Genomic DNA, 19,115 nt, shown 5'->3' on the forward strand with positions numbered 1-19,115 from the left:
ATGATTAAAATCAAAACCTGCCAAACTACCTGGGAAGTAAAAGCAAAATAAGCAACCATCAAATTTGGAGTGAGTTATTCTCCTTGATCCTATTATGAGTCTCAGGGGGCGTGCCCCATCTTCTCACTCGGGGTACTGTCTGAGGCTGGGACATCTCTGTAGGCCACCCTGCGTGAGCTGTTGGGTTAATTCTGTGCCGCTCTGCAGAGCCAGGTCATAGTCTGCGATAATCCCTGACTCACTCCCCAAAGCATGATTCCCTCCCCGGCGGGTGCGGGAAAGAATGACAGAGTTAGTGATGAGCCTCCAGCCCCCTCCACCACTCAGCCATGGTGGGAAGTCGCCCAGTCTAGGAGTTGCCTCCGACTTTTATTCTGAAAACAGACAATGCAAGTTATCCTGTGGGATCTGTGGAAGTCTTGATTGAGATCATAGAGTAAAACTGTTACCTCCCTTGTGCAGATTTGGGACACTTGTTAATAAAGACTATAACAAATCTGGGATCCGGCAAGGATGCTCTTAAAAAGTGCATGCCTGTAACTGTAGCTACTCAGGAGGTTGAGATCTGAGGATCACAGTTCAAAGCCAGACCAGGCACTAAAGTTCTTGTCTCTTATCTCCAGTTAATCAATCACTAGAAAAGCAGAATTGGTGCTGTGGCTCACGGGGTAGCCTTGAGCTGAAGACAGCTCAGGGACAACACCCAGACCTAGAGTTCAAGTCGCACGATTGACCAAAAAAAAAAAAAGTGCATCCTAAAACTTCAATCCTTCTGGCAACCCTCTCTGCTTCCTGGAGGAGCAAATGTGTTTACACACCAGCCTTCATTCACCTGTCCAAGTGGCAAACCATGTCAGTGTTTAATTTCAGAGCTGGAGACACACAAGACTATTGAGTCTCTATGTGTTCTCTATGACTCTTGACTATGTTGAGTCTCTATGATTGTTCTCTAGGTGGTGTATTTCTGATTATAGAACACTTTACTATTTTTGTGCCAGTACTGAGGCTTAAATTAGGAACCTTGATGTCTCACTTGGCTTTTTTGCTTAAGGCTGGTGCTCTATCATTGTGGCCACAGCTCTGCTTCTGCCTTTTGGGTGGTTAGACAGATGTAAAAGTCCCAAAGGCTTTCCTGCTCAGGCTGGTTTTGAACTGTGATCTTCAGATCTCAGCCTCCAGAATAGTTAGGATTGCAGGTGTGAGCCACCAGTCCCAGCTTGATTTTAGAATCCTGCAGGTGTGTGTGTGCATTCATGTGTGTGACACACAGCTGCCTGCCTGTCTGAAGTTACTTGTTTATGCACATCTGCAAACCCCAGCCCTCTTTGTGTTCAGTAAACCATCCCATAACTCTTAAGATGTAATTGTGCTCCCCCGGTGTGCACGTGGTAAGGTGCTGAGGATCCAGTGACGATGTTCAAGATAATTGTGGCAAAGCTGGCAGCCCATCTGGTGGAGCAAACAAGACAACAGCGGTAGCAGAGTGCGGGGTGGATGCTCATGCCTGCTTAGCTGGAAGGGGTGCAGCCTGGGGGCGCCTCACCCCTGCAGGCCTTGCATTCGGGATCTTCAGTGAGGATACCCACCTCCCAGCAAGCAAGCATCATCTCAGTGTTTGCTAAATAAACATGTTAAGCACAAATTTCCCTTTCAAGAATATTTTACTCAGCTCTAAAACACACCCTGTTTCTGGGCACTGGTGGCTCAGGCTTGAAATCCTGGCTACTCAGGAGGCTGAGACCTGAGAACTGGGGTTCAGTGCCAGCTGAGCAGGAAAGCCCATGAGACACTTATGTCCAATTAACCAGTGAAAAGCTGGAAGTACAGCAGTGACTCGCACGATAGAGCGCTAGCCTTGTACAGAAAAGCTAAGGGTCAGTACCTAGGTCCTGAGTTCAAGCCCCAAACAACAACAACAACATTTGTTTGTATTTTCAGACGCTTTCCTGATTCCTAGATCTCCGCCCAAGGGACACACCCCCGCTGGGACATTTCTCCTGCGGACATTTGCTGGGTTTTGGACAGAGGCACCCACATCATGGATCTGGTGGGACTGCTCAAATCTCAGTTCCTGTGCCACCTGGTCTTCTGCTACGTGTTTATCGCCTCGGGACTCATCGTCAACACCCTTCAGCTCTTCACCCTCGTCCTCTGGCCCATCAACAAGCAGCTCTTCCGCAAGATCAACTGCAGACTGTCCTACTGCATCTCAAGCCGTAAGACCCCTTCGCGCTCCCCCGGCCCCGCGTCTGCGCTGCGGCTCTGGGTGCAGATCGGCAGGCTTTTCCTTCTGTCCTTGCCTCACTTTATACTTGCAATACTCATTTTGCCTTCACTTTTCAAAAAAATTTTTTTGAGTAAGAAATACCAATAAGCCCAAAGTTGAACAGGAAGAAGGGTAGGCTGCTCAGAAGCCGTCAGTGTGAGTGATTTCTTTGTCTTCCGCAGGGAAACAGCATGCAGCCATGCTATTGCGTATGTGTTTGCAGACGTGCATGCTTGCCTGGGACTCTGTGTATGCATATTGAGACACAATGAGCACACTCTTCTTTTGGCCATCTTGGGGATGGACTGTTTCTATCTATTTAAAACTAAACAGCAATAGACTTTTCTTCCTCGCCTTTGTTTTTCTGTTTTCCGCTTTTGATTTTTAGTGGTACTGAGTTTTGAACTCTGGACCTCTCGCTTGTTAGGCAGGCAATCTACCCCTTGAACCACACCCTATCGGCCCTTAGGCTTTTTAAACACATTTTTTAAAGTGATGTACAGAGGGGTTGCAGTTACATAACGTTGGCTTTATTTTTTTTAAATGAAGTCTCGTGTTTACCTGGGCCAGCCTGGATTATGAGCCAGCCTCCTATGTATTTGTGCTTCCTGAGTCATTGAGATAACAGGCCCAAATCATCACGTCCTGGCTGTTATCAGATAAGATTTTATTGGTCTCTAACTGCCATCTTCTGGCTCTGTACCTCTGTGTAATGAGAGTTAAAGGCATCAGCTACCCAACCTGACCTATTTGCTTGCTTGCTTTCTTTTCTTTTTTTCGCCAGTTCTGGTGCTTAAACTCAGGGCCTGAGCACTGTCCTTGGGTTTTTCTTAAGGCTACAGCTCTACCACTTGAGCCACAGCACCACTTCCAGCCTTTTCTGTGTATCTGGTACCAAGGAATCGAACCCAGGTCTTTGTGCATGCTAGACAAGCACTCTACCACTAGGCTACACTCCAGACCCTATTTCCTCCCTTTCTAACACAACTTTTTATTTTTGAAATAATTGTAGACTCATATTCAATATGAAAAATCCATGCAGTGGGATCCTAATACCCTTTAGCTACTTTCTCCCAATGGTAACTCCTTAGATAAGTAGAGTCAGATAGTCCAGTCAGAAAATTGACATGAATACAATTCATTCACCCATGAACTTTACTTCCATATACGCTAATTTGTAGGTGTGTGTGTGTGTATGTGTGTGTGTGTGTGTGTGTGTGTGTGTGTACATGTGCGTGCGCTTATGATAAGCTGTTTTAGACAACTGTTTTAATTTGACTCTGCAAGGTCTTAACTATTAAAAAGGTAAATTGGTGGGGACACGTGGAGATATGTTTTCTTGTTGCTGTTGGTGAATCCACTTAAGCATGAAGCTGTTATCAAAAGTAGAAAATTCACAGTAGAAAACGGGCAGCTACATACATGACAGTAAATATAGCAAAATATGAGCTCTTTCCAAGGAAGCAGTTTAATGATGTGTTGTCTAAGATTATGGCGAGTGCAACATTGTGGATACCATCTAAAATCCCATAAAACAAGTCACCGCACTTGATAGGCACAGGGGCTTGTCTATGTAGCTAGACCACTGTGCTTGGGAGAGGAGAGGCCGTCTCTCCGTGCAGCTGTGCCCTCTGTCAAAGCCTCTGCCTCTCCTCTGCAGTCCCCTTTACCACTTTCCGATTTTTGCCTCTGCTTTAGGGATCTTATCTAAAAAAAATCTTTGCCCAGAACAGGTCACTGCAGTTGCCCCTTACATTTCCTTTTAGATGCTTTGTAGTTTCAGGTCTCACAGTCGGTTTTATACCTGGTAAGAAATGGGGTCTCCTTTCTTTCTTCTCTGTGGATAACTAGTTTTCCTAATCCCATTTATTGAGGGGACTGGCTTTTCACCAATGTAGCTCCTTACTGCCTTTGTCAAAGTCAGTTTGGCTGTACATACATTGATTTAAATGTTATTTATTCCTTTTTTGTATGTGTTTATTTTTGTTCTCTGTGTTGTGTGTGTCTGTTTTATGTCAGTCCTGTGCTGCTTTGATTCCTAGAGCTTAGTGGTAACGTTTAAAGTCAGCTTTTGTAATGTTTGTTCCTTTGTTCATCATCGCTTTGGCTGTTACGAGTCTTTGGGGCTCCACACAAATCTTAGAAGTGGGTTTCTCTTTCTGTGAAGGATGTAGAAATTCCTCTGCATCTATGGCTCGTCTTGAATAGTTTGGACAGTTTACCAGTGTCAGTCTTTGTGGCCCATAGATGTGCTATGCCTTTCTATCTGTGTGTGTGGTGGGGTGTGTGTCCTAGTCCTTCTCAATTTCTCTCTTCTTTTCTTTGGTGGTCCTGGAGACCCAGCTACAGCCCTTGAACCAGGTAAACCAGCCCTGTACCACATCGTAACTTCCCCTTTAATTTGATCTGTTAATGTCTTATGGTTTACATTGTAGAGATCACCCACTTTCTTTATTCTAGATATTTTATTATGGCTATCATGGAACTGCTTTCTTCATTTTATGCTCAGCAGTTTCTTCACTGCTCTATAAACAGTGTGGCTGGTTTTTGTATGTTTATCTTGTATCTTATAACTTCATTGAATTTGTTCATCATTTCTAGCAGATTTTTAGTAGCGCCTTTAGGTTTTCCTATGTTTACAATCATGTCATCTGCAAACAAGGATAATTTGACTTCCTCCTTGGTTAGTTTAAGTAGAAGAGTAAAAGTCGACATCCTTGCCTTTTTTAGAAGAAAGAAATTCAGCTTTTACCCATCAGTATAATGTTGGCCTTAGCTTATCTTCATACTACCTTGTGTAGAGACAAGGAGACAAGGTTCTTTCTGTACTGAATGTCAGATTTTATCAGATAATTTTCCCGAATCCACATCTATGTGATGTGTGTTACATTTGTTGAGTTACAAATACTGACCCATCTCAGCACCCCTGGGATAAACCCCACTGGATCACAGTAGAGAGTCTTCATCCAGTCTAGCCAGCTTTAGGGTCCCCTTGTGTGGTGTCTGTTTTTTGTGTTTCTTCAGTTTCTGTTGATGTTTGTTTTTAACCATGAAGTGGACATCCTACAAGCATTTAAAAAAAAATTACTCAAGCCCAGAGCCCAAGCCCAGGACTGGCAAAAAAAAAAAAAAAAAAAAATTACTTAGCCAATGTAAATCTTTTTTTTTTTTTTTTTTTTGGCCAATCCTTGGGCTTGAACTCAGGACTTTTTTTGCTCAAGGATAGCACTCTGCCCCTTGAGCCACAGCACCATTTCCATTTTTTTTTTCGGTGTATGTGGTACTGAGGAATCAAACCCAGGTTTTGTGCTTGTGAAGCAAGCATTCTATCACTAGGCTATGCTCCCGCCCCCTTTTAATTAAATAATTGAGTTGATTTATACTCAGAATTATTATTGATAAACATGCATTTGGTAATTTGTTTTCTGGCTATTTTATAAACCCTTTGGTCTCTTCTTCTCTTATTTGTGGTGGCAGCTTGGTGGGGTTTTTTTGCCACCAAGGTTTTCTGCCAGTAAGGTTTGATTATCTTAAGTGTATGAGCCTCTGCTTTGCTAGTGAGTGTTGTGCTTTTGTGGATTTTAATCGTGACAACTTTCATCTTTTATGTTTGCTATAGGGTTCCCTTTAGCAATGTCTGATCTGCTTTGTCTTGTTAGTGATGAATTCTAGCAGATTTTACCTGTTTTTTACTTTCTCTTTCATTTCTGAGCAAGCTTCGCCTGGTGTAATGTTCTTAGTTGGCAATTTTATTCTACCAAACATGTGGAAGTCTTCTCAATTGGATGACTCCTGCTGACACGTGTGCTGTTAGCCTAATGCTTTTCATTTTTCTCTTGTTCCTTTTAGAATTTTCATTTTGTCTCATACCTTGGATGGCTGACATACATTTCTTGAAGACATTTTGTCTTCAAGACAATTTGAGTCTATTTGGGGTCCTTTAAAGTTCCTGAATGGAAGTGTCCTTCTCTAAGATTTAGCAGAATGGAAGTGGCCCTGTGGCTCAAGGAGTGGGGTGGTAGCCTTGAGCTGAAGAGCTCAGGGACAATGCTCAGGCCTGGAGTTCAGGCCCCATGACTGACAAAAATCAAACAAACAAAAACCCAACAAGATTTAGCAGAGTTTCCAATGTAATAGTTATTTGTATTGTGATGTCCTTGTCCCCAAAATGATTTTTGAACTTATTATTTTATTTTTTTCCTTGACCTAATTGGACTATTTACAAAGAGATCTTTTCTGGTTTTGTGGTTTGAATGTAGGTCCTGGGCACTCACCTTGAACTCTTTTAGTCAAGACTAATGCTCTACTACTTTGAACCACAGCTCTACTTCCTGTTTTCTGGTGGTTAATTGGAGATAAGGCTTTCAACCATGAGCTTTAGATCTCAGACTACTGAGTTGCTAGGTTTACATGCTTGAACTACCAGGGCCCAGCTCAAAGGCATTTTTTGGTTTGTTTGTTTTTTTGCCAGTCCTAGGTCTTGAACTCAGGGCCTGAGCTCTGTCTTTGGGCTTTCTCAAGGCTAGCACTCTACCACTTGAGTCACAGCACCACTTCAGGCTTTTTCTGTGTATGTGGTATCAAGGAATCGAGCCCAGGTCTTGTGCATGCTAGGCAAGCATTCTACCACTTGATCAAACTCCCAGCTCTCAAAGGCATTTTTCTTCTGGTCAGTCGTGGGACTTGAACTCTGGGCCTGGGCACTGTCCCTGAGCTCTTTAGTTCAAGGATAATGCTCTACCACTTGAGCTGCAGCACCACTTCTGGTTTTCTGGTGGTTAATGGGAGATAAGAGTCTCATGGACTTTTGTACCCAGGGTAGTACAAAACCCCAACTCTCAGATCTTAGCCTCCTGCGTAGCTAGGATTACAGGCATGAGCCACCGGTGCCCAGCTCAAAGGCTTTTTTTTTTCCAGTCCTGGGGCTTGTACTCAGGACCTGAACACTGTTCTTGGGCTTTCCTCAAGGCTAGCACTCTACCACATGAGCCACAGAACCACTTCTGGCTTTTTTCTACATATGTCGTACCAAAGAATCGAACCTGGGTCTTCATGCATGGTAGGTAAACACTCTACCACTAAGCCAAACTCCTGGTCCTCAAAGGCATTTTTTTTAAACTAAGAAATTCTTTCTTTTCTTTAATCCAGTGTGTTTTAAACACCACACACACACACACACACACACACACACACACACACACACACACACAGAGATTTGTATATTTGTTTATTGAGATCCTTAATGCCAAGATTTCTATTTGGTACTTTCTTGATGTATTCTTTAAAATGATCTCCATCTCTTAAGTATCCATCAAATCTTGAATTATTTACTGAATTTCACTTAATTATAATCTCTTGTATCTCAGAGTTTCCTTATAATCATTCCATTTGAACTTATTTTAAGGCTACACATTGTTTTCTTCGTGGTCTGTTTCTGGAAAGCTATCATGTTTCTTTGGTGCTGTCCTGCGTTCCATCCGTCTGTGTCTCTGTGTTAATATTTGCACATCTGGCGGATCTTTTACTTGTGGCAGTGCCGTGGAGTTGTTGTCACAGTAAGGGCTGTCTTCTGGCTGATGGCAGCTGTTCTGGCTTTGGTTCTGGGTCGGGGCAGTAGTGTGATTTCTGTGAAGCTTCGTCTCGTGCAGTAAGTATTGGCAATGCCTGTGGGGACTGCTGGCCTGGGCCCCGGGGCCTTTGGGCTTTCTCTCCTGGTTGAGATGCCGCTGTTCAGTTGGACAGGTCCTCTGGCTGCGGGGTGGGTGGTGTGCCTGGCTGGGGGGCAGTGAGCCCATGCATTTGCTGTGCTCCACACCAAGGAGGGGGTGAGGTGCATCTTATGTGTGTGGCACTGATGGCCCCAGATGGGCACCTGTCCATGCCAGGGCACAGAAATACTCCTCAGGGCCTGTTGAAGCAGGGCTTTCTGCAGTCTAGACACATGAAGCATGCCAGGGAAGGCTGCTGGGGTCACAGGATGGTGGTGGCACTGCCTGACTGTCCACCCTTCCCTCTCCCCCCAGGAAGGGCGAGTCTTCTCATCACAGACACACAGAGCCAACTGCTGCAGGTAGGCCAGCTGATGGCTTCCCAGCTGTCTCTGTGGCCTGGCAGGACAGTGGCTCCTCCGGGGGCCACTATGGGCAGAAACCCCTTCTTCCCCCGAGCCTGTGCGGACTGCACCAGGCTGTGTCTGTGGGGCAGGAGGGTGGCAGGGTCACTCCGCCAGCCTGGTTGTTGGGCATAGCTGCCTAGCTGCTTGACAGGACCCAGGGTGAGTGAATCTCAGGATGGCACTTGGCAGGAGGAATCCAGGTGGGCCTGGCTTTAGTGTGGAGCTCAGCCCCTCCCAGGGCTCCGGGCTTGGAGAGGCAGCCCAGGTGCTTCTGCTTCCCTGAGGTGCTGCGGCCCCCGGGCTACCTTTTCCCAGCTGCGTCAACTTTCTCCTGGAGCCAAGTCTCTCCTGCTTTCGGGGTGATCGAGGGTTCAGGCTTTGTCCTTTCCTGTCTCTTGCCTGTCATCACTTCTGCATGCCCAGGGCCTCTAGTGTCTGCCTCAGTGAGTTTTGGTTTTTTTCGTTTCAGTCCTTCTCCCCCAGAGAAGAAATGCTTCAGGCAGCGTTAGCTTTTGTGTGTCTCATTTATTTCAACTTCCAACTATGAACTTACGAAGAAAAAAAGTAAGAGATATTCCTGTGAAGCCCCTTTCTAACTTTGCACATGAAAGTGTTAGTGATATTGTTTCAATGTCTCTGTGTGTTAGAGCATTTTAGATGAGAACGTTAGTAAAAATCCTTAGGCTGACTGAAAAATGTCAAAAAAAATACTTTTTTTTTTTTTTTTTTTTGTGGGGCGGGGGATCTTGTGGCTTTAACTTGGCCTGGATTCTGTCCCCTGAGCTCTTCAGCTCAAGGCTACTACCCTACCCTTGAGCCAAGCCCCACTTCCCATTAATTGGAAACAAGAGTCTCAGGTCCTTTTGTGCCTGGGCTGGCTTTGACAAAAAAAAATATTTTTAACCCATTTGTTGTGGCTCGTTGGGTATAAATCAGTCCAACACTACATCATGCATTTCCTCAATCATTACTCTAGACTGGATCTCCCAGCATGCAGGCCTTTGGAACAGCCCCAAACTTGGCGGAGCAGGCAGAGGAAGCATGGGAGGGGCTGGATGGGAGCTCTCTCTGAGAGATAAGAGTTTTCATGGTCAAAGAAGAGAGCTGGCTAAGATTAACATTGCAATTTTAAATCCTTACTTCCACTCCAGCCATATGTTCCCATGTATACAAAATCAGATGTAACAAAACAATTTTCCTTGCACTTTTTAGTTGCATGTGCCTTGGGAGATTTCAGAATTGGAATTCTGATGTGGGTTTAATGTTTTTGTTTTTGTTTTTTTTTTGGTGGTACTGAGGTTTAAACTCTGGTGCACTCAGCTGAGTGATAGCTCCAGTCATGCATTTCGCTGGTTATTGGCTGATGATAGGGTCTCATTTTTGCCTGGTTGTACACCCGGACCATGATCTGCCCGTGCTGTTTCCCATCATTGCTGGAATGACGATGGGAACCACTGAGTCAGGCTTTCCTCCCTTGATATAGTTTTCACAGATCTTTCTGGAATCGCAATGCCCCCAATATCTGCTCCCTGTGTCGTTTAGGGTGACGGGCATGTGCCACTGTGTTCCACTATGGTTTGAGACGGGGGTCCTGTGAACCCCATTGTTGGGCTGGTCTCGAAGTGTAATCCTCTCATTCTCAGCCTCCCAAGTAGCTGTGAATGCAGTCGTGAGCCCCTGGTACCTAGCTAAAAGCAGGGCTTTGAACTGGCCAGAAGGTTCCGAAACGTATTGAGCAATGAGTCCTGTGTTGATTCTCTGCCTATGGTAGGTGATCATAAGGCAAAGACCACGAATGTATGGTAGTGAAGACTGCTGAATCTCTCTCTCCTCTCTCTCTCTCTCTCTCTCTCTCTCTCTCTCTCTCTCTCTCTCTCTCTCTCTCTCTCTCTCTCTCTCTCTCTCTCTCTTTCTCCCCAGTTTTGGCGAAACGCAGGGCCTGGACACTGTCCACTTCCATCTGCGGTACTGAGGAATCAAACCCAGGGCTTCATGCATGCTAGGCGAGCACTCTATCACTAGGCCTCACTCCCAGCCCTGACTTCGTTTTCTGCTTCCCTTCCTTTCTGCCATGAGATGTGCCATTTCGAGAAATCCTGAGCTCCGTGGCTGATCCTCCACTGTTTTGTAAATACAAACTTCCCCGTGTGTTGCTTCAGCTACTAGTTATTGCTGACAGAAAGAAAGGAGTTTTGGGGCCAGGAGTTTGGCCTAGTGGTTAAAGTGCTTGCCTAGCATGCATGAAGACCCGGGTTCGATTCCTCGGCACCACATACATAGAAAAAAGCCGGAAGTGGTGCTGAGGCTCAAGTGGTAGAGCTCTAGCCTTGAGAAAGTCCAAGGACAGTGCTCAGGCCCTGAGCTCAAGCCCAGGACTGGCAAAAAAAAAAAAAAAAAAAAAAAAAAAAAGAAAGGAGTTTTGTATAAACTCAGTCGGATTAAGAACAAGGTGTGTTTTGAAGGCTGACTCTTGCTGAGTATTAGACTTTGAAGGTTGTTATTTTTGTTTTTGTTTTGTATCTGGGTCCTGGAAGACAGGGCCTGGCACTTGTCAGAGATTTCCTGGAGGTGGAAAGCTCCTTCAGGTCATTTGTTCCAGTGTCATATGTGTCGTGCCTGAAGTCATGTTCTATAAATTAAAGGAAAGGGTGTCACTTTCAGATAATAAAGTATGCCTCTCACTAAAGGCAGTTTGCAAGGAAAATAACTTGCTGGTATCGTACTAAAGGAATCCATGGAATTAAAACTCTCCTGGGTGCCCCGGTGGCACACGCCTGTAATCTAGCTCCTCAGGAGGCTGAGATCTGAGGATCATGGCTTGAAGCCTGCAGGGACAGAAAATTCTATGGGACTTTCATCAAATGGTATTGAGCCCAGGCCCTGGCGAAGTGAGGAGCTGATGGTGAGCTGCCATGTGGCCCTTCTGAGGCAGTGTGCCAAGCCTGCCCTCGACCAGGCTGAGAGATTTCTCTACAGAAATCTTGAGGTGCTTCATTGTTTATTCACCAAAATAATTCCAGTGCTCATAAACATGTGCCTGCCGTTTACTTCCGATGCCGACAGCCAGCAGAAGGAGCTTCTCCGCCGTGTCGCCAGCTCGAGAGCACGTTCGGGGAGGAAGCCCAGGAAAGATGCCCACCTTCTGCACTGGAATAGTATGGGCAGGACCAGGCCCGTGGATGCCAGTAACAATGCCTGAGGCCTAAGCAGATACTCTTGGCAGCCCACCAGATGCCAAGAATGTTTGTGGAGGCCTGGCCATTGTGGGTGCCCCAGCCACTCCGAGGCTATCTGCCGCCATGTCCTTGGCCTTGGGCTCAATTAAGTACTGGACCATGTGACAACTGGGTGACAGGTGCCCATTTCTGTCAGGCAGCCTCAGCTCCAAGCCTTGGCTTCCGTGCGGAGGACCTTCTCTCGTCCCCACATGGGTGGCTGAGTCAGGCCAGAGGGAAGACGTCCCCTGCGGGAAATAGTGACAAGGACAGAACAGCCTGGACGCTGAAGAGCAGGGTAGTCTGGAGGACGCCAGAGGCTGGATGACTGGCCAGAAGAGGAGGGGCAGGACACTGCAGCAGACAGGAAAGAACACACACAGTGCTGGGGCGGGATGCCCGAGGAATCGGGGAGCAGGGGGGGAGCGACGGTGGTGTGAGGGTCTCCTGCAGCCTGGGAGAGGCTTGCTGTGGACATAGGCGTGGGGATCAAGCAGCCTGGGGTCGTTATTCAAAAGTAAGGAGCCTGATACTCGTGGCTTTTCCCCACCCAACCCGCAGCCCCGATGTGGGGTCTGGCCTCTGGCGCCGAGACATCTCCGGATTGTACTCCAAGCGTCTTTGTTGGCCTGTGAAGGAGCCCTGTCAAGGCAGTGAGCGCATGTGGCCGCCTCCTGACGTTGGCCCCAGTTGAATGGCTTTCTTGTTTGTTTGTTTTTAGCCCTGTCAACTGGCAGAGGGGCCGTAGACAGGGGCGGAGAGTGGCCACCAGCTCCCAGCAGCCGGCAAGCCTTCCTGCCAGGGCAGTGGGTGAAAATGGCTTGCCATCAGAGATGACTGCGGCTCGTCCAGTGTCCTGAGTTTGGAGTATGGATTGGGAGGTGACGCTGGGAAAAATAAGCCAAGGTGCATCTGCCTGTGTGTGTGGAGGCCGGGCCGGGCCGGGCCAGGCCGGGACAGGACGAGATGGGAGGAGCCCAAGCTTTTGTGCATGGCTTCTTCTGGAGAAGGAGGAAAGTGGTCTGCAAGGTGGTTCTAGGGAGCAGGTCCCTGTTTCCAGGAGTGGGCTTGATGCCAGGACATACAGGCTTAGCCGTTTGAGGCTCATAAAGAGCTTGTTAGCGGCCAGGAGTGGTTAGAGTGCTTGCCTAGCATGTACAAAAAGCCCTGGGTTTGATTCTTCCATACCACACACACACACAGAAAAAGCTGGAAGTGGTGCCATGGCTCAAGTGGTTAAGAGTTCTGCACACTGGAGCTGGGAAGAGCAGGGAAGCAGAGCACACAGCAGGGGCTGTGAGACCAGGGAGCTGGGACCGGCCATTGGCACGTGGAAACACACCCAACCCATGGGTAGGCGGAAATCTAACTCTAGAAGGCATTTACAAACCAAACAACCGGTTAGAAATGTGGGGCTCTGGGTTATGTAGGCGTGGTTAAATAGGATGATTAAGGGATCTTGTCGAATAGTCACAACTCATTTATTAAGAAGAATGAAAATGGCTCTCCAGTCTGCAAAAATGAGATGTTTGGATGGTCCCTTTGAGGAGATTTAAGTCACTATTTAAAAAGCTATTTGAGAAATATAGCCGGTGTCCTCATTAAAGAAAAGACTGTCAATGCCACCTTTGAGGTCCTTATCTCAGTCTTAAAGAAAGCAGAAAACAGGGTCAGAGAATCTGGCCTGGCAGGGAAAGGCTTCTGTTGCTGCTGTTATTGTGTTGATGCTGGGGTTTCAACTCAAGGCCTGGGCACTACCTCTTAGACTTTTTTTTACACAGTTCTTTAAATTTTTTAAAAAATTAAAACATACTGTTTATTCAATTATCACAATCTACACAGCCGCATCGGGTGGCAGATTGGAGATTACAAGACTTTTGATTGGCCTCTCCTAACCTTGGCATGAAAACAGCGGCAGTGTTTGGAGAGTTTCCATTTTCAGGATACCAAACACGTTTTCCCCCATTTAACATTGGGTTCAAAACAGTTACAATCACAGAACTAAGATATCCTCAGAAAATGTAAATAGCTGTCCGGGGCTGTGACTCGGATAGGAAGCAAGAATATGAAAGAAGTGTTTTCTCCACAAACGTGCTAGGTAAAATATACTAAACTTACAACCCCCTCAGTCACCTCTTCGGAGGTGCGGGGGATGTGACATGGTCCCAGGGCTGGGCCTGGGCACTGTCCAAACATCTAGGGGTCAGGGGAGAAGCCATTGGTCTGGAGCCTGGCTCGGATGGTGTGGTTGGCAGACACAGGTTTGTTATGCATCAGAGCCCCAGTGGTCTGCCCCTGCCTGCCTGGCACACTCTACAGAAGGAGTGGCTCCTGCTCTCTGCGTAGGGGTGGCACAGCTACATGGACTGGTAGCTGAGGGACAGGCCAAGTCAGCTGTGTGCACCACCATGCATGTCAGGAGGGCTTCCTCCACAGAGCTGGTGGGAAAACTCCCACGTGGGAGGTGGAAGGGGTGGGGAGCAGAGGAGGGCATTGGCCCTCCGCCTCGTGGCAGTGCCGCCTTGTGGCAGGGTTCTAGTTCACAGATTCCTTTGGGAGTTAAAGGCTGCGTTTTCCTTGTCACCTGCAATTTAGCCAAGCCATCCAGGGTAGCCTGCAGTTCCTCACATACCTGACTCCAGTTCGTTTTCACAGTGATGAGTTGCTGTTCTTTAATTCTATCTGGTTGATTGTGGGACTTGCACTCTGGGCCTGGGCACTGTCCCTGAGCTCTTCAGCCCAAGGCTACCACCTACCCCTGGAGCCACAGCGCCACTTCCGGTTTTCTAGTGGTTCACTGAAGATAAGAGTCTCGCGGACTTTTTAGTGCCCAGGCTGGCTTTGAACCTTGATCCTCAGAGCTCAGCTCCTGCGTAGCTAGGACTTACAGGCATGAGCCACCCTGCCAGGCCCTTAAACGTTTTCACTGTTAGTACGAAGGGGATGTTCACAGGGGTCATAGTTACATGAGTCAGCTTGAGTGCATTTCTTTTTGGACAGTGTCACCACTTTTCCTTAATTTTTTTTTTTTTGCAAGGCTGGTGCTGTGTCACTCAAACCACATATTGACTTCCAGCTTTTTGCTGGTTAATTGGCTTAATAAGAGTCCCTTGGATATTCCTGAATGGGCAAGCTTTGAACCACCCAGACCTTCACTTCCCGAGCAGGCAGAGCCATCAACACCAGCACCTAGCTATGCCTTCTCGCAGGTTCTGACAGTCAGCAGGGGCAGAGACCTGGCCTCCTGTGGCCTCATAATTAAGTCTTTGATGCTGTACGACACTATTCTAAAGGAAAGGTACCCATTACTGGACTTGTAATCCCTCTACATCACCTTTCTAATAACAGTAAAGTAAATGATAATTCAAACACAGAAAAAAAAAAAAGAAATGGAGCTGTCGGCTTCAGGTAGAGAAAGCTTTCACTTTCTTTCCACTAGTGGAGCCACCGGGATGGGTGGCCTTAGTTCTGGCCTTGACTTCAAGCTCTGTCTTCTGACTGGCTTTCTTGAGTCCCTGCCATTGCCTTGGAGTTTCTGGCCTCTCCCTGCCATCTGTAGGTAGGCTTTGTTTGATTTCCCTCATTTCACTCACTAAACATTGGTTGAGAATCTGGCCAAGCCACATCAGTTCTAGGAGCCAGGCGGACAGGTGAGGATGCATTTCGAATTTCAGTCCCTCCTGGAAAACCCACGCTGTAACCTCTGACCCTGAGGAGCAGACATGGAGTACAGTGCCCTGAGTGGTTTCCAGATGTGGCTCAGCCCTCTGTGGCCTCCTGAGCCATCACTACCACTTCCAGTGGTGGTGGCAGCGCCAGCTTCTCCCCAGACTGGGGCTTCCATGGAAGACAAAAGAAGAGAAAACACCCCCTCCCTGCCTTGGGTCACTATTCGTATGTTTTATAGTTCCGTTTGTGAAGCAGTTTTCTAGTGAGGAGGCAGAGCTTGCTCATAAGCACACAGCAGTTATGGCATTTTCTCCCGGCTGTGGGCCACGCCAGAGCCCCGGGATTGCACCCGTATGCCACACGTGTAGGCTGCATGTGGCTGCATGCAGCATTCTGCTCAGCCCTCCCCAGAGGTGAGGAGGGGGGAGGGCTTCTTCCTCACCATTTCCCTCCACTTGGAGTGTGTGTCTGGACGCATTCGGGTCGAGGTGAGTCACTTTCCCCAGGCATCCACAGGAGGCCGGGGGAATGATTTTGTGGCTCTGGCCAAGGTGGGCTGGCCGGTGGGCGGGCCCCTGGCTGGGCTCCTGGCTGGACTCAGCCTTCCTGTGGTGTTTCCCTCGAGCTTTACAGTTGTTTCCCATTGTGCAGCCACATGTCACCTTGGCTTCCACTTGAGTGGATGCAAGCCAGTGGGTGGGATCCAAGCTAGGTTTTATTCTGACTTATGGAAATGCTTAGAGAATGATTCTTGGAGCAATTGCAGGAAATAGTCATTTTCTTTTGAACACATCTACTTTTCTATTTTTCTTTCTCAGTTTTATTTTCCTGTAGCTATGAATCTTGAAGATCTTAAGTGATGAGTGAGGGTTGTTTTTTAATTTAGTTCATTACAGGGATTTTTTTTTTTTGTCATTGTTGCTTGCTACTGTTTTTTTCTCTTTTTTTTTTTTGTCAGCTGTGGAGCTTGACCTCTGGGCCTGGGTGCTGTCCCTGAGCTCTTTAGCTCAACACTATCTCTGTACCATGTTGAGCCATAGCACCACTTCTGGTTTTCTGGTGGTTAATTGGAGATAAGTCTCATGACTTCCATGTCTCGGTTGGCTTTGAACCATGATCCCCAGATCTCGGCCTCCTGAGTAGCTAGGATTACAGGCCTGAGTTAGCGGTACCCAGCTGTTTGTTACTATTTCAAGACAGCCCCTGACTGAGGAGATGCTATCATCATGTGTTACACTGAGTTTTATCTAAAATTATGTGGTTGTTACAAGAAGGAAAATAGCTTTAGCCTGTGGTTATTGAACGTGTCTCTGTATGTGTTGAGTTTTAAGAACCAAAGCATTGCCAGGCCACCGATGGCTCACATCTGTAATCATACCCAGGAGGCTGAGATTTGAGGGTTGAAATTCAAAGGTCTTTCCCCACTGCCGCCGAAGGTTCATGAGATTCTTTTTTCTAAATATATATATATATATATATATATATATATATATATATATATATATATATATATATATATACTGGGGCTTGAACTCAGGGCATGGACACTATTCCTGAGATACTTTGGCTCAAGGCTATTATGCCTTTTTCTGTGTATGTGATACTGAGGAATCGAACCCAAGACTTCATGTATGCTAGGCAAGCATTATACCACTAAGCCATATTTCCAGCCCCCTCCATGAGTTTCTTAACCTTTTTGGGGGGGTTCCAATCTTAGAGTCTTTGTGAAAAGGCCAGTGACTTCATGGAGGACTCCTGTCTCAAAGAATACTAGCCAGAAAACACACCTAATATAGTTATTTAACAGGCCAGAGAGGAAAGAAACAACAAATACAATACCACTAAGCCAATTCAGCTCCAATGGAGAGCTGAACTGGAAGGCCATGGTGAATGGAGAACAGCCAGGAGGCAGGCTGGTTTTAAATTGTAGACTCTTCCCTAGTTTAGGAGTGACTTTTCATTTCCTTCTTTTTAAAAAAAAAAACCACAACTGAAATTATTTTTGTAGCTGGCTCAGTAATAGTTACAAAGCAGCACCGTGGAGAGAAGGGGGTGAGGGATGAAGAATGATTCAAATCTTTGCCTCCCTAAAAGTGTACTGAGGTCTGGGAAAGAGCCTCCGGCCCCCTTTGCTATCATTATCAGTGTGTCTCCATGCTTGGCACAGGGGACCATTTAAATTCTTTAAAGTTGAGTTTTTTTGTTTTGGGTTTTTTTTTTTTTTGCTGTTGCTGCTGAAAGCTTTGATTGGCATTCTGTTTGCCTTTTAAGATTTAATTAGCATTTGTAAAATTTGGGAAATTAAGCTTAATCATGAGATAATGAGAATGAATGCTGTTTCTTGATAATTGTCTGGAGCTGGAGGATAAACGTGACTGGAAAAGCAGACTTGGGTGGGAAATTTAAGAACTAAAGTATTTACATTCAAGTGCTTCAGCTAGTTTTTTTAAAAAAAAGCATTCTCTCTGAGGGCTGGTGGTTCTTGCCTGGAATCCTAGCTACTCAGGAGGCTGCGAGCTGAGTGAGGATTGCAGTTCAAAGTCAGCCTGGGCAGAAAAGTTCATAAGATTCTTATGGCCAATTAACCACCAAAAAGCTGGAAGTGGATGGAGCTGTGGTTTCAGTGGTAGAGTGCTAGCTTTGAGTGAAAAAGCCAAGGGACAGTTCCCAGGCCCTGAGTTCAAGACTCAGGACAGGCGGCAAAAAAAAAAAAAAGAAAGTTCTAGGAATATTAACTGGAGGCATTCATCATTGTTAAACCAATGAAATAAATCACGTGCTGATAGAAGGACATGTAGCATATGAAATAGGCAAAATTGTATCCAAACTGACTCAAGACCATGTCTCCAAATTTCAGAGGTGTTTAACTTTTACTTTAGAAGCTAAGACAAAATGATTGAAGAGCAGAAAATCTCCATCCTGTACATTTATTAATGTGAAAACTAAATATATTTCACTCCTCTGAATGCAACTGAGAAAAAAAATTAAGTTTAAGCACATCTTCCTGTCTTATATTTAGAACTGAGAAGGTCAAGTGTGCTCAAGAGAAGGCTAAAATTGTAGCAACTACCATGCAGCCATCGTCTTGTCTCTCTGGATTTCAGTTCAGCCTCATTTTTTTCCCATCACTATTACTGTTTGTTTATGTTAATAGTATGCACTGTATGTGTACACACAGCAGCCAGGCCCTGATAAAAGCGTTTTTCCTGTCACATTAGGGCAAAGGAAGAGCAGGGTTAAAAATAAAACCAACATCCAGCCCCTGGTGGCTCATTCCTTCAATCCCAGCTACTCATGTGGCTGAGATCTGAGGATTGTGGTTCAAATAAGCCCACACAGAAAAGTCCATGAGACTCTTATCTCCAGTTAAACACCAAAAAGCCAGAAAAGAAGGTATGGCCCAAATAACTAAGTGGTAGAGCACAAACCTTGAGCGGAAAGAGCCTAGTGTGAGGCCATGAGTTCAAGCCCCAGTACCAATGTTGACACACACATACACACTGTTGAGCATGTGTCACAGGCCAAAGACCATGCTCAATAATGGCCTTATGTCAGTGAGTAGACATAACCTAACATTCTAGAAGTCTCAGGGTCTGATAATATAATGGGGGAGGGAGCGAGACCCTAGAAAGTTGCGGCTGTGGGGTGCACTTTGTCCATGTATCCTGTAGATCAAGAACCTGATAGGGCTTCTTGCATACAGCTCACGTGTGCTGCAGGATGCCTGCTTTTCCACGGGAAGCTGGGGCAGGCATCGGGAGGCTGGCTGGCAGCCGGCTGGCAGCCGGCTAGCAGCTGGCCAGGTCCTCAGGTTGGGGACAGCCTTGGATGGGAGGTCTTTTTCACCTGA

General features: G+C 46.4%; 1 protein-coding gene across 4 annotated transcripts in view; it reads left to right on the top strand.

Annotated features, from left to right (window-relative positions):
- Agpat4 (1-acylglycerol-3-phosphate O-acyltransferase 4) overlaps positions 1-19,115 on the top strand; it is a 91,900-nt gene that overhangs the window by 35,672 nt on the left and 37,113 nt on the right. For all 4 annotated transcript variants that reach the window (XM_090337857.1, XM_090337860.1, XM_090337858.1 and 1 more), the window contains exon 2: positions 1,939-2,216. In XM_090337857.1, the coding sequence (XP_090193983.1) occupies positions 2,039-2,216 (178 nt within the window). In that variant the 5' untranslated portion in view covers positions 1,939-2,038. The remainder of the gene's footprint in view (positions 1-1,938; positions 2,217-19,115) is intronic.

This window comes from Megascapheus bottae, chromosome 8 (assembly GCF_031878675.1).
Source record: "Megascapheus bottae isolate mThoBot1 chromosome 8, mThoBot2.hap1, whole genome shotgun sequence".
NCBI classification, from domain to species: Eukaryota; Metazoa; Chordata; class Mammalia; order Rodentia; family Geomyidae; genus Megascapheus; species Megascapheus bottae.